Here is a 15,588-nt window from a genome sequence, read left to right as displayed (position 1 = left end):
CTCTGCCTGCTATTTTCTTCTCTAATTGACTGAGTCCTCTAATAACCCTCTCCAAAGTGTTGGCCATGCCAAAGGAAGAGGTCAGGCCCACCAGAGGAAAATGCTACGCAGATGGCCTCTTGTCCTGGTGCGAGGAAAGAAGGTCACAAATGCTGTAAGACAACATCGGGGACACTCAAGGGCAGGACGGAGAGAAGAACACAGACCTGTCACATCCTGGGAGTGAACGTGAAAATGAGGATCTTTTAAAAACCCGCTCCCTGGTGTCCAGGGAGAAGGGGGGAGTGAAGGACAGGGTCAGAGGAAGGACCTATGAGCTTTCAACCTCAAAGGACCACGCCTAGGACTGTCCAGAATCGTCCAGAATCATCCTGCAGCTGGACAATCGCAAACGCCATCAGCAACCGTGGTGACTCAAGCTTCCACGGAACATTCCAGACCGCAGGAAATGCAAGAGTTAATAGGGATTCCATTGCAACATTCTCCCTCGAGGGATGAGGACGTGGGGTCTCGGGAAGTCTCAAAAAGCATGAAAGTCTGGGGAATTGAAAAAAAATAAAAACATGCAAAAATATCGTCGAGTCAAAGATGACTTGATTAAAATACACTTTTCTTGGAGACAGGGTGTTTTTTTTTTCCCCATTGTATGTTCCTCATTTGATTTGTGAGTTCTCAGGAAGAAGATAAATGTCTTCTTTTCTTTAACGAGGAGAATGGTGTTTGTATAAAACCATCACAGAGATGCTCTGGAGGGCCACCTGGGGGCGCGGAAGGCCAGGGCTGTCCAGGACTGGCAAGACCCCAAGTCCACGCATATGGGTGCTTTCTGCACAGGAGTGGAGGATGACCTCACAGAGGAGGGTCTCAGACACGTGGGGAGTCCCTAGGGGAGTGGGATTCATGGCAACTCATCCTCTGATGAACCGGAGTTCCGAGGACTCCAGTTACTGAAAAAGGACCATCCTTTTCATAAGTTCATAGACTGAACTCGGGGGTGCGTGGATAGGTACGTGCACCTACAATTCCCAACTAAGGCTCCTCAGTTTCTGCTTCTGCAAGACAGAGACCCGGGAGCACTGGGAGCCCAGGTAAGCATGTCCACTGTGGTCCCTACCAAGCTGCCGTTTCCTTCATGCAAGACCACCTTCATTAGAAAGCAATTGTAGGAAGATGTTATTCATTGCTTCAGATGACAGTGAGGTAGGTGACCAAAGCACACTCCAGCCGGGAGTGGTGGTGCATGCCTGTAATCCCAGTGGCTCGTGAGGCTGAGGCAGGAGGATCACGAGTTCAAAGCCAGCCTCAGCCAAAGCAAGGCTCTAAGCAACTCAGTGAGGCCCTGTCTCTAAATAAAATGCAAAATAAGGCTGGAGATGAGACTCAGGGTCAAATGCCCCTGAGTTCAATCCAGGTACTAAAACAAAACCCACATATTCCAAAGGCACTCTCAAATCACCCTATTATTTTTTCAAAATAGATGCTTGACAGCTGTGGGTCTTGACAGCTGCAATCTGTCCTGCAAAAGAAGCTGTTCCCGCGGGGCACATTACCGCCTGTTATCTGGCATGCTGACCTGCAGGGGGTTAAGGATTAATCTTAAGTTATCAAGCTAATTACTCATAAGCCTTAAGAGCGGCCAGAAAGAACAGGTTTCTAGAGCCTGTGAACTGGAATCTACTGTGAATATGGCTATCACCCTTTCTAAAAGTTCTGATTGAAAATACCTCGAATGCCCCGTAAGTGGAAACTGTTAAATTTCCACATGCATTCCTAAAGGAGACTTCAGTGACACCATTTTGAAATATGCTCATAAATCTTAGATGCACCTGTTTTTATAGTTGGAAAACACCCACCACCTCAATATGCACAAACAGTGTGTGGGACTGGGGGCTGAGGTGAGTTTTTGCAGAGGGGAAAGTCTAACCAGGAGAAAGCATTGTTGGATCTTTGTCACATTGTTTTCTTGTGATGTACGCTTTCTCATTATTCTAATTTACATGTTATTCACTGGGGACTGCAGACTAATTCATCATGCTAAATTGGAGCACCTCGCAGTCTGTAAAACCCCACCCCCCCGACTTTTGTGACAGTCTAACTCATTCATCACAATCCCGGGTTCCTTTGGTATAAACTTCAAAAAGATACCATGTTTTAATGAGGGATCACTTGAGAAAACATGATGAATTAAGTGTGTGCGAGAGAAAAAAGAACAACAGCCCCCCAAGAAGTTGGGTGTGTTCTCGAAGGAGAACAGATGACCTGGAATCCAATGAGTTGTGCTTCTTGTCCAATGACTATCCAGACTTTGGTGCTTCAACTTAAAATTCTACCTAAGCTCTCCCATGTAGCGTATGGCAAGAAGAGATCTTTAGGGAAACAGATGCATAGGAAAGATCACCTGGATTCCACGTTCCGTCTGTAGAACCAAGCGCTTGCAGGTCAACCTAGAAGGTAGCTTCCTCACTTGGAGATTAGATGAGCTTTTTATTGTTATGCACCTGTTTATTGGCTCTCAGAGAAGAGTGTGAGGCTCCGAGGATCCGGGGCTACGCACACTACTCATTTATTTGAACCCAGGGATCCTTAACAGCAGGTGCTCACTCTGGATATAACACAGCCTTAAAGGGGCCAATATTTCTGCAGAGCTGAGTTCAAAGTTCTAAGTAAATTGTTTGGCAAAGAAGCAAAACCCAGTCAAGCATGATTACCCCTGAAATTAAGGCAAGGAACAGCAAAAAAAAAAAGTGGTGGGGTTGGGGTGCTCCTCTGGACAGGGCTATCTGGTTCCAGCACATCTCTGAGACTGTGCTGCCAGGCGCAAGCATTGCTACAAGCATCTGCTATATGCCAGGCTAAGTCCCTTGAGAATACAAGATTGTGACGTGATCACCTCTGAAGCCCCAGTGCTCAGCAAAGCACCAGGCACAGCACAGCTACTTGGAATGATTGACAGTTGTGGGGATGTTTGTTGTAGAGTGGAAGCTGGACCCATACGGTCGTGTGCTGCATGAAGACCTTTCATCAACCAACGAGGCATGCTTACGGTCGATTCTGGTTTCTGTGTTGACATGTCTACACTTGAGCACTATTTTAGAGTTTACTCCCTCCAGTCATTTAAAAAGAATTTGCCGGAAAGCTATGTGCTGTGTCATGCCGGCAGCAGCCCCACATGGCTCTTATTCACCAGGTCGCCCGACTGCATCAGGAAGCCATAGAGTGATTGGCATGTGTCATTCACGCTTGCACAGGGACACTGTGTGGTGCTCACTCGATGTCCACACAGCCTCAGGATGCCAGGCACACTGCTCATGGTCCACGTTGCCCAGGTCGGAGACTGCACCCCACCGTGTGGGATGATCAGGGTGGAGAATATGCAGAAATGAAACTCTTCCTATAACTTCCCAGAAGGGTTCAAAGCAGAAAACTTTTTTTTTTCCAAAAAATTCAGAGTAACAAATAGAGTTTGTGAACCTATTCTTGTTGGAAACAGGTTCAACATACAACTCCAATCCACGTCTCCTGGGGGAAATAACGAGAGATTAAAATGCAGTTGGAGGTCTGTCCTCATGTGTCACTCCTAAATATTTGCTTTTCTATGGTGATGGTTCACTGGTGGATATGTGCTGCCTAGATTTTTTTTTTAATTTCTTTGCAGCTGTGAGGATGTTAGCTCATAACATTTGATACAAAAGTTTGGAAACAACAACAGCAAAAAATGTTCTCTATGTTGTTCCGATTCTGCTGTGGTGCTAGGGGCGGCCGGGGGGTGGGGGGGGGGTGTGCATCTTCCCAGATGTGGGTCATGTCTGGAGAGAAGAGCAAATGTTTGGTGATGGTGCTTTCAGCCAAACATAAAATAAAGACAAAGGAGCAGGGGGAGGTGGGGTTCAATCCCCAGTATCAAGAACAAACAAAAAATAAGCAAGAAGAGAACTACGGGGTACCTATTTTAGGTTTTAGAGTTCTACTTCTGAAACACTGACCTCCCTAGGCCTTCCTGGCTCAGAGGCAATTGAAAAGAACCACAGTGGACACAGCATTTCCACTGCCCCCCGCCCCACCGTGTTCTTCTCGTCCTTTCTGAAAGCAATCAGTAATTCTGATTGAGAATGGGTAGAAGACAGGAGGGCCAGCTGCAAGTTTATGCCAGTTTGTAACTTTGCCTTTATTTAGATCATGCATATAGCAGGCTGTCGGGGGAGAATGGGTGACCCCAACGGCCACGTGGCTGGGGGGTCCCCTGCTCCTCATTCTATAAGTAGTTCGTCCTCTACTGTGGGTGAAGCTATTCAGAGGGGACAGAGAGCTGTGGAGCAGGACATAAAACACCAGCAAGTAGGGACAGAAGTCAGGAGTTGGCCACAAAAGAGACGGTGGAAAGCCAAAATGGTGTGCACGGAGGGACCCCAGGAAACACGTCCACATTCCAAACAGGCATAGTGCATCAGGTGTGCAACTCTGCAGGAACAGTATTTCAAAAGAGCACTCTGCCTCCCAGTTACGTAGGGACTCAAGATGGACTCAGACCCTTGTGCAGGTCTGGAAACCGTCTTTTCCAACGATGCATTATTAAAGAAGCAAGCAAGAGTTGATGAAGTTCCACTCGATGAGCCATTTGCAGTAACCTAACAGGTCCGCGGTGACTAGGCGAAATCACCTTTCAGGGGGAGTCTTTGTGTGGGTTTGTGCTGGGATTTTCTCAGCTCCACCCCCCCTGAATCTTGTTTTAGAGAAGCTCTCAGTGATGTCCCAAGCAAGAATGCAATGCAGAGCTTTATCTTCAGACAAAAACCTCATTTGCACTCGGGGGACAGAGTACCACCCAAACCCACTGGGGTGTGTTCCACTATTAATACATTCGAATAATTGGGGAAGAAAAAAAGTGTGACCTGGAAGACACACAAAAAAAAAGTGGTGGTGGAGGGAAATCTCCAAATTCCCTAGGTAATTGAATCCCCATCATCCGTCTTGTCCTGGTGCTGGTGGGGTTAATGGCATTCTTTGGAAGGTGATGGATCACTTTGCAAAATGAATGCTTCTCGTTTCATTAAGGGACCTCTCCATTTTATGTTTTCATTTCTGGACGTAGGGAATTGTCACTTTTCTGGATATCACCAGAAATGACAAAAGTTCCTATTTAGAACAAAAAGGTCAGTAGAAGGTAAATTAAGTACTTTAGGTATTTTTTTCTTCTTCTTCTATTTCCTTTTTTCAATCCTTTGGATTGGGGTGTTGCCTCTCGGATTGAACTCCCTCCCCAAAAGAGTCCCATCTTTACATTCTGTTTTCATGCAAACTTGATTGCTTTGGAATTCCCCTTTGCTCAGAATCTCTCCTTCCCCGTTTTTCAGATCTTACAGGAAAGATGCAAAGACTCCCTTGGTGTAAAGCGCTATCCCTCTGCCATTGAAGGTGATGGTCTTGGGGGCAGGATGCACAATCAGGGTGCTCGGTGCTTGTGACCTAGGAGACCCGCAAGGATGCCGTGTTTGCCAGGGTCTCCTTCGTTTAAAGGATTTGGTGGGTATGTGCACAGGGACGGTGTTCATGGGCTGATATTTTTAAGACTCTTTCTATCCTAAAAGCAAACTTGTAACCATCCAGGGCCACCTCACGGTCATGCAGCCCAGGAGCTCCAAGAAAAAAAGAGAGAAGGGAACAGGACTTTCCCTGGCAACTCTGACCCTGGGCAGATGACTCGGGCTATTCTCACCACCTTCTCTCACCACCAACACCCCGAGAAGCGGGGGTCACCAAGAATAAATAGTTGGGAGTTTGACAAGGTGGCCTTGAGCTGCTGCTGGGACGCTTTGACGTTCTCACTTGCAGACCTTCAGTTTTCTGATCTGTAGAAGAAAACTCACACTGGGTGCCTCCGAGTTGTCGTGAAGGTCAAGTGGATATTTACCATGAAACCACGGCTCAAGCACTGAACCACATCCCCAGCCCTTTTTATGTGTTATTCCGAGACAGAGTCTTGCTAAGTTGCTTAGGGCCTCGCTAAGTTGCTGAGGCTGGCCTTGAACGTGCGATCCTCCTGCCTCAGCCTCCTGAGTTGCTGGAATTGTAGGCACGCACCACAAATGCCAGGCCGTTCCGGGGCTCTTTCTTGGAGTGGGCGTGGGGGGGGGGGGTTTGCCAAGGGTCTCCATAAAGTTCTACTGAGATTCACCCTGATCCTTGAGAACCAGGAAAAACAGCCCTAGAGCCAGCTGTGGGCGTGATGTTCTGGGCACAGTCTTTATGCACCCTGCAGAACACAGGACTTGGGCTGTGTGAATGCCCATTCCTTCACTGAGGCCCCATACCTGGCTGCTGGCTACAGGCTAGTGCTGTCTCACGTCCATCAGACAGATGGACACTGTCGGAAGACTCTGGGCTCACTCATGCTGTGTCGGATTGGAATAACCCAGCTCTTGACTTTACCATCCCCTGTCCTCTGTGGTCTCCCTAAAGTGCCAAGCCCCTGTCTCAGCTCTTAGGCTGATAACCTCATCCATCCCGCTTGGACTGACGTTGTCTACATACCAACAAATCTTTGCCCTCATGCAGTGCCTCGCGGACAGTCTCACTTTGAAATTCACGGGATGCCTGGACAGGATTCAATCCATGGGTCTTGTGTTTTACGAAAGAGCAACACAGAACATGAGCCGGCCACCAACATGGCCTTCCTACTCCCTTCTGTGCAATCCGTACTGATGGGCTACCAGGGAGAAGTGCTCTCCTCATGGACAAGAAGGTCTTCTTTAAAGGTGTAATGACAAGTCAGAGAGTCGTGAAACCTGGGTTATATATTGACTATGATGCTCAAACTGCACATTCTTCAATCAGTCATTTCTATATGATCAATTTTGGAAAACACAAAAGTGTTGAGTTGCACCAGGCGGGCGGCGACTAGTCTGCAGGGAGGGATGCTAAATTCTCTGTCAGAGGCCCAGGTGCTAAGGACTTGGTCCCTATGGTACTGCCACTGGGTGGTGCACCCTTAAAGAGGTGGGGCTTGGGGAGAGGTCTTAGGTCATTGGGGGTGTGCCCTCAAGGAGGATCATGGGACATGGCTGCTCATCTTCCCTTCTCATTTACTTCTTGTCCGTGAGGAGAGCAGTTTTTCTCTGCCAATGGATTATGGACCAGAACCTCAGAAACTGAGTCAAAGTGAATCTTTGCTCTTTACAAGTTGCTCTCTCAGATAATGTGTTCTAGTAACTGAAAACTGACCAGCACAGTGGGTGTCTTAGATCTAGCTTCCTAGAAGCAGAGTTTGGAATAGGGCTTCTCTGGCAGGGGATCTATTCAGGGGAAGGAGGGGAGGAAGCAGAAGTCAGTGGAGGAGGCTCAGTAGAGACCCAAACTCCACTGGAGGCCAGCAAGAGCCAGATCCCACGCAGTGCCTTGGAGCACAAATTCAACTGCAGACTTGATTGCAGCAGGGACTCCTCTTGTACCCCCGTAATGATGGCGGTGGTGTGGCCTCCTACAGGGGGCAGACTGCTTCTGCTTGCTGGCAAGGTGGCGCCCACCCACCAAAGGTGAGTCTCCTAAAGGGAACAGCCACTAGCTACGAACAGAAATGGGGAGGTCAGCGACTCCATCTCATGGACCAGGAACTGGTGTCTACGAACAAGTTCCCAGTATTTCCCAAAGTCCAACAGAAATCGCCCATTTTCCCAAGATGACGGGGCAGACAGCCAGCACAGGGTGAATGTGGGTTTTATAAATCAACTCTGGTCCCGGGGGGGACCTCGTGCTGCTCTGAAGTCTGGGGCGGTTTTGGAGATCTTTGGTTCATGTAGAGAGGGACAGCTCAGTCATACTCCATGATTGCCATATGGTGACAGCATGCCCTCAAACCATGGAGCCCTGGCATGTCAATTAGACATGTCGAAGGGTGGCCAGCATCAGAACCCAAAGGCCGGGAGCTTAGGTAGCCCCCAGAGAGCACCATCATGGAACGAGGCATTTCCACGGTCTCTGGTTCCACTTTATAAAAAACAATGCATTTTAATAATGTACATATATTTCATCGCTAGCCCAAGTTCTGGAGATCAGTACCAAATTCTATGAGATGCTGCTCCATTTCTACCTTGATACAAGTAGTGCTCACAGATGCTTCCTACATTTTCACACCCACTCCCTAAACCATACCACAAAGGTTCATCATGAAATCTGGGGAATTGCTTTGAATAAGTAGAGAAACCTTCAGATTTGTCACTAAGGTAGGCCCCCTACTTTTGGTACTCGGGATTGATTTCAGGGTCTCACTAAGTTGCAGAGGCTGGCCTCCAACTTGTCATCCTCCTGCCTCAGCCTCCTGAGTTGCTGCAATGATAGGCATGTACCATTGCTCCGGGAAAACTGGGGTTTTTGTTTGTTTGCTTGCTTGCTTGTTTTTTGTTTGGTTTCGGTTTGAGCGCTGGGGTTTCAAACACAGGGCTTCACATGTGCTAGGCACATGCTCTATCACTGAGTCACTTTTAAAAGTGGAAATACTTTCATTGCAACATTAACGTTTTTAAAAATTTGTTTGTTTTGGTACTGGGAATTAAACCCAGCGATGCTTTACCACTGCTATACCCCCAGCCCTTTTTTAATTTTTAATTTTGAAACAAGGTCTCCTGGTCTCACCCTTATGATCCTCCTGCCTCAGCCTCCCGAGTCACTGGGATGACAGGTGTGTAGCCCTGGGCCCAGTGACAACATTAACTTTGTGATTCAGGCCCCAAGTGTACACATGTTAACATTTAATCAAATATATAAAACCGTATACTTGATATATCACCAAAGAAATGAACAAATCAATAAGCATATTTTCTACTATTTTTTAAGATGTTCCATTACAGTCAAAATAAGGTGGACTTTTAAGTCAGTACAAGGACAAACATGTATTAAAAACATGATAATTTACACCAGGCATGGTGGTGGCGCACCCCTGAGATCCCAGCCACTTGGGAGGCTGAGGCAGGAGGATTGCAAGTTCAAGGCTGTCCTCGGCAAATTAGCAAGGCCCTGTACTCAGTGGTAAAGCACCCCTGGGTTCAATCCCCAGTACCCCCCCAAAAAGAATTAATAATAAATAAATAATTTGCAATGAAAACCATGCTTTATTGGGGTCAAATTTAGACTTCCTAGTAACTCAGCCAGAGACCCAGGGAGTGGATTAGGAAAGCCCAAGACAGACTGGAATCCCTTCTTTCTTCCCGGGTGACTTTGAATGCCTGGCCACCCTGCCTTGTCCTTAAACTCACTGCAGGACAAAGGTGCATGTCACAGGCTGGGCCCAGGCACTCTCCAGGGCAGCTTCCCTGAAATCTGTCTGAAGGGTGCATTAGGGCAGCTGGCTCTAGTTAACTGTTTGCGTTTTCTTGGGAGAAAGAATCCGGTCCTCTAAGTAGAAGGAGTCAAATCACTAACTCCCTTTCTCCTTTTTGCCAAAACAAACAGCTTCCCATTACAGCTCCTGGTCTCTGATCAGCTCCCTGGGAGAGCCTACCCTGATACTGCACAAGGTGAATGACGTCCCGTTAGGCAAGAATCTCTTAACCCCAGAACCGTAGGGACCACGCTGCCTGCTACCCGCTATGTATCTTCCAGAAGGTTTCTAGCCGCTTCCTCTGTGAGCCTTCTCCAGTTCTGGGGTGTGTGTGCACACACACACACACAAATGCACACACTCACACTCATATTTCGCACGTTTACTATCTTTTTTCAAATTCTATTCTCCTGAGCCCGTTTTGAGAAAACACAGAGAAAGACCAGGTTGCAGGCCTGCTCATAACTTACTGGACTGGCTACTTTTGAACCTTTGAAGGTCAGGTCCACTGTGGGCACCAGGAGCAAAGCCAGGGGAGGCCGGGGGGGGGGGGTCCCTACCAGGTACGTCCTTATCCAGCGAAAGACATGAGGTCCACTCTCAGGTTAAACAGGACCCTACCAACAAGACAGGGCTCTTTCTCCCCACTTTCCTTCTTCCTGTGAATCTTCTAGCAAAGTTAAGGAAATTACAGTAGAGAGAGGGCCTCCCAAGGAGAGGAGCCCAGGTCAAGGTCGTACCTGTTGCCCTGCAGATGAGGCTGAGCTGAGCCACCATGCTGAGCACACCTAAAACCTCCCAAGGTCTCTGAACCCTGGACACGCGAGAAACAGGACCGGCTTCCGGGGGTGACCAGCGCCTTAGCTCCTGGCTCAGAAGGCAGCTCACATTTAAGGTTCCCTGCTCGGATGTTGTCCTATGGAAATTCTTAATAATTTTTTTTTCTTTGAATGCATGTGTTGCTTGTGAGTTTGTGATGTACGCACTGGTGGCTTGAAGCCTCCCATCACCTGTCACATTCTCCTGTCCCCTCATCTGTCCAGGGCAAGTCCTCCCTGTGATTTCCAACATCCCCTGGCATCCCCGGGCCCCGCCGGTCTCCTTTCTCCTGTGACCGCTCTAGCTGTGCCTGCTGCAGGGACCGGGTATGGTGCAGGCGCAGGGAGGGCCAGGGCTGGGTGTGCATGCTGCATACTGTCCCACGGTACGGTACGCTCTCTCCCCATTTCAGGTTGGTAGCAAAACTCAGCAGGGACAAGGTGCTTTCCCACCCAACCCTGACCCAGGCAGCTCGCAAATCCAATTGGTAGCTTGGGTAACACACTTGGGGTGGCCCATCTGCTGTGGGCAAGGGCATTTGGTCATAGGAAGGGGAGGTGGCCATTTCCTGCCAGACCAGAGGACAATGCATGGACACAGCAGCATCTGTGCATACAAGTGTGTGCCCGAGTCCCCGTGCAACCCTCCTGCATACCCAGAAGACTTTGCAGGGGGCTCTGCAACCTCCTTCCAACCTTTCCGACTTGCTTGTCCTTCTGCCCATCGCAAGGCTCCCGCCGGGGATGAGTCTGCACATGCAAATTCTGCACCTCTGGGGATTCGGCACACAGGTGACAGGCTCTGACATTTGCCTGTCAAACCACCACCGCACGATATAAAGATGCACAGGGCACTTCCCACCCATCATTTAACTTGTAAATGTCTCTTGGCTGCGAGCAACACTCCGCAGTGCATTCAAGATGGGATGTCAAGAGAGAAAGAAGGCCCCAGAAGAAAGGAAAAGATGCTATGCTCTAGTTCTGTAATGCACCCCCGCCTTTCTCTCTGAATAAAGACACACCATGTTTCCATTCTGCATCACCCAGAGTGCAAGCATTGTATGCTTCTTTCTCCGTGTGTCGGGCATTGTCTCTAGCATGTTCTGTCTTCTGATCTAGGCTTTCAGGATAAGGCATCATCTACTAACCGGCGTGAGGGTTTTGACGTTGAGAAACGGCCCGTTCTGCCTGTGAGACCCACCTCCAACGTGGCTGATTGGGGGTGCCCACCTCCCTGGGTCACACCCATAGCCTCGCAGCTCCTCCTCATTCCCTGGTAGAAAGGATGTCCTTTCCAATAACCATCTGCTAACCCCGGCTATTTCTCTTCAGGAACCAGGGGCACATTCTTCAGTAAGAGGGTGAGCTTGGGAAAGCACCTTCTTTTCAGTCTGAAATTCTGAGGTCCTGCAGGCAGGGACAGAGACCAGGTATTGTTCACTACCGTGGCCACCTGCAGGCTTCCCCTTGGTGTCCCTCCTACTTCAGGCTTGGATGCCAGCCACTGTGTGGAGCCCAGTCAGCCCACAGCCTCAAAGTCCCAGCTGTAAACCTCCATCTAGGGCTTCCCCACCCTGACTGCTGCAGGGCTGGGCGGTGGAAGGGGGTGGAAAGAACTGGGTGGAGAGGCTTCTGGAAATCCCTGCCTCCTCTGCAGGCCTCTAATAGGTCACTGCCCCTGAGGGCTGCCAGCCACTGTCTATAAAAATTCTATAACCTGAGTACGCAGGTTGCGCTCATCCCAGTCCCAGCCTGGCAATGTTCACACTGGGGACTCCCCACACCTGGCTGTCATCCAGGTTCAAAGCAAGTCTTTTTCCTCCTTTTAAAAAAAGGAAGCTTTGAACCATCCCGGAAATCATGGGAGCAAGTACTTGCTCGTGAAAGGGCTTTCTGCACGGGCTCACTTCTGGGAGGTGGCGAGTCACAGGAATGGGACCTTCCTAAGACTTCGAGGGGCTCACCCTTTTCATCCATTAATAAATACCATATGCAGGGTCGTGCATGGACCCAGGATGACCTGTCCACGGTCCTTCCTGGGGGTTTTGTTTTTAAAGGTAGCGGTGGGGGAGGAGGGCCGGGAAGCTGGGCCACCTTTCCAAATCTTGGGAAGACTCACTGCCTGCAATTTAAACAAATCCGCTAGGTATTCCTAGGGTAGGGTTAAAACCTCCACAAATGGCTTTGCAATTAATTACAAAATCCCCAGCAGTTATTAAGTCCTAACTGAGTAATTTGCAGCTTATTTTGCCCCAGCTAATTAAAATGTAATTGGGATTGTCTGGCAACGGGTACTCTGTCAGCAGTTTTTCTTGGGAAGAGAAATCAAGCCAAGAGACCACAAGAAAACCCTTTCACGGGGCTTGGCTTGATCTAAACCGCTTCTGTAGCCGCTGCAACTGTAAAACAAATAAATTACTGCGACTGACAATTCAGTAAAAAGAAGGGGGGGGGGGGCGAGAAACAGATACTCTTCTTCCCTGGGAATGGGCTGCTCCTTTTTGTACCATGTTGCCTTCTTGTTGAAACAATAGCGTGGCATCTTCTCAGGAGAGTGACTTTCAGGGTTGGCCCCGGTGGTTTGGAACCAGGTGCCTGGGGAGCAGGTGCGGCCCAGGAGATCCCTGTAATTTCACCGGCCTCGGGGTGCGCTGGGTGCTAGGGTTTCTCCCCCCACACACCCACCCCCGGGGACCCAGGAGGAGCGTCTCCAACTCTCTGGACATTGCTTCTGTGACTTAGAACAAACAGAAGTGCACACTCCACGAACTGCACGGGTGGATTGGACCACTGCAGACGCCAACTTTGAGCTCTCCGTGACCCCCTCTTGAGCAAACTGTCGGGAAGGTCATCCCAGGTCTATGGAAGATCTCCCCCACACCCCACCATCGGCTGCACCAAACCCCCTCTCTTTGGAGTCACCCCTCCTGCAGGGTTAGGGGGGCGCACACTGGAAGAGCAGAGCGCTCGCCTTCCAATCCCTGCCCCCAGTTGGGAAACCGCGTCTGTGTCTGCCCTCCGCCTTTTCCCCCTGGGGCTACAAGTTGGGAGCCTGGAACAGGTGGGCCCCTAAAGGTAGAGACTAGATGGAGAGGGAGAGACAAGAAACAAGGCGTGTGAGAGGATGGTTCCAGAGCTCGCACGCCCGGCTGGGCAGGGAGAGGCGAGTCCCGGAGCGGCTCGTGCGCGCCCACCCGCACCGGGAATTCTGCGCAGGTCCTGCGGGGTCCTGGCACAGTGCAGGGTCCCCTCGATAGCCACCCGCGGCGCCGACAGTGCCTACACACACACACACACACACACACACACACACACACACACACTCCTCCACCCTCCAGGTGGAAGAATCTCCATGCGCTGGTGGATACTCTGACCCCGGGGCATCCAAACGCGGCCCTGCTAAGTTCTCCATTCTCTGAAACTGTCTCCTTACGCTGGCTAGTCCCCAGCAAGACCTAGAATCTCTGGAGGTCCCAAAGGCGCAGCCACTGTACACCCAGTGCTCTCACCCCGGGGCACACAGCCTGGCCCGGATGCCCACACTGGGCGCAGGAAGGGTAGGCGGCTTGAGCTGTGCGCCCGCGGGGCTTTAACGCCAGGAGTTCAGCGCAGACCAAAGTGTCCGCCCGCGGGCACCTGCGGCAGCCGGGCGAGGCCCCGGGACTGGTTCTGGGCGGGCAGCTCCCAGGGCTCCAAAGCCACCCGGAGTTTGCTGGACTCGCCACCCCGCCGGAGTGGGCGCGCGCGAAAGTCCTGGGAAACCAGCAAATCCACACACCCACACTCGGAACCCACAAAACTGCTCGCTCACACACACACACACACACACACACACACACACACCAAGGAAATGGCCCCTCGTTCCCCACTGGCAGGGAGACCGTTGAGGAAAGACGCTGCGGGTTTCCACTTGGGAGAGGCCGGTCCGAGCTCCCGGGTGCACGGACCCGCTCCGGGGAGAGCCCGGCTCCGCCGCCCGAGCTGCGCGACAACTTTGGCGCCCACCCTGGGGGGCGCGCGCCCCGGTGCGTCCCCAGCCGCCGCGCGCACCGCGGGGAGGACCCGGGAGGGCGAGGGGTCCCCGGTACCTGGAAGTGCTGGACGAAGGCGGAGATGCGCGTGATCTGGAGGCTGAGGCAGCGGGAGGCGCAGCGGGCGCGCTGGACGCTCCCGGCGGACAGCGACTCGTCCAGCCGCCGCGCGGCCGCGGCCCCGGGGCTCGGCGCCAGGCAGCCCCCGCAGGCCGCCAGCCAGAGGCAGAGGGTCAGGGCTGCGCCGGGCGCCCCGGGCTCCATGGCTGCGGGTCGCGGGCGCTGGCCGAGGCTCCCAGCTCCGCGCCGGGGCCGCACTGCCGGGGACCTCGCGGCCGCCGCAAGTCGCCTGCAAAGTTCAATCATCCAACTCCAGCCCCCCGCCCTGCACGCGACCGCCCTGCCGTCTCCCGCGGGGGGCGGGGTGAGGGTGACAGGCCGCCGCGCCATTGGCTGCGAGCGCAGTGAGTGACAGGGAGGCCGCGCCCGGGGCCCGTGGGCAGGTCTGAGGGTCCCCCCTGAACCGGGCGCCCCCGGGAGGGCCACGCCGAGCGCTTCCCGGTGCTGCGGGGTCTCCGCGTGGTGGGTCCCCCTTGCAGGGACCTCCACAGTCCGCAGGAACACCTTCCTGACCCCTCCCACCCCACCAGCCGGGCAAACAGAGGCAGGTGTGAGCTGGCCAGGGCGTGCAGGGGAGGGGCTCTCTTTGGGAGCAGGGAAGAGCTCCTAGGTCCCCTGGGGGCCTCAGAAGTGCCCAGGAGGGATGACAGATGGCCCCTAAATTGCTTCTCCCCATTTATCTCCTACCCGGGGTGGAGGCTTCGCTCTTGTCCAGCAGAGGTCGATACCCCTGAGCCCAAATAGTGGAGGAGGTCAGAGGAGGCAGCCCACACGGGGTGCAGGGGATGTCTGTTACACCCCTGTGAGTGAGTTGTACAAGGCAGAATTCCTAAACTCCCTTCCTCATGCATTTGCCCAGAGCTTCCTAGGCTTTGAAGCTGCTGCCCCATCGTGGGTGATCTCTTCTGGGGCTCTTTGGCCTCAGGACTTCTCTCTCCCCCGGCCAGGACCTGGCCCAAGCCTGCGGACACAGGCATTGATCACCCACAACCTATAACAAAGCTCACACACACACACACACTCCTGTTGGAATGTGGAGTAACTGATTGACATTCCTGGGCTCTGACATCCCCACATTCCCACACAGAAGGGCACTTGTGGAACCGGGCGTTACCAGCACCACACAGCTCAAACCAGGAGGTGCTAGTCTCGCTCAAAGATAGCATCAGAAAGCTTGATTCCCCTTTGCGGAGAGACTTTATAGGGGGTTACCCGCAATCCCCAGCACTCCCCTGTGCGCTACCCATTTCCACTCTACAGTTTTGACTTCTTCCAGTTAACAAATTATAATGACCACCACCTGCAACTA

The 15,588-nt window shown here is 51.8% G+C and overlaps 1 protein-coding gene across 1 annotated transcript in view; it reads right to left on the bottom strand.

The window, feature by feature from the left end:
- Positions 1-14,423, bottom strand: part of LOC139703505 (anosmin-1) — a 146,317-nt gene extending 131,894 nt beyond the window's left edge. The window contains exon 1 of the mRNA XM_071606982.1: positions 14,217-14,423. Coding sequence (XP_071463083.1) covers positions 14,217-14,423 — 207 coding nt within the window. The remainder of the gene's footprint in view (positions 1-14,216) is intronic.
- Positions 14,424-15,588: the final 1,165 nt, after the last annotated feature.

Source organism: Marmota flaviventris, chromosome Y, assembly GCF_047511675.1.
Source record: "Marmota flaviventris isolate mMarFla1 chromosome Y, mMarFla1.hap1, whole genome shotgun sequence".
NCBI lineage: Eukaryota > Metazoa > Chordata > Mammalia > Rodentia > Sciuridae > Marmota > Marmota flaviventris.
Note: the sequence above shows the minus strand (reverse complement) of the source record. Positions and strands in the feature narration are given on the sequence as shown.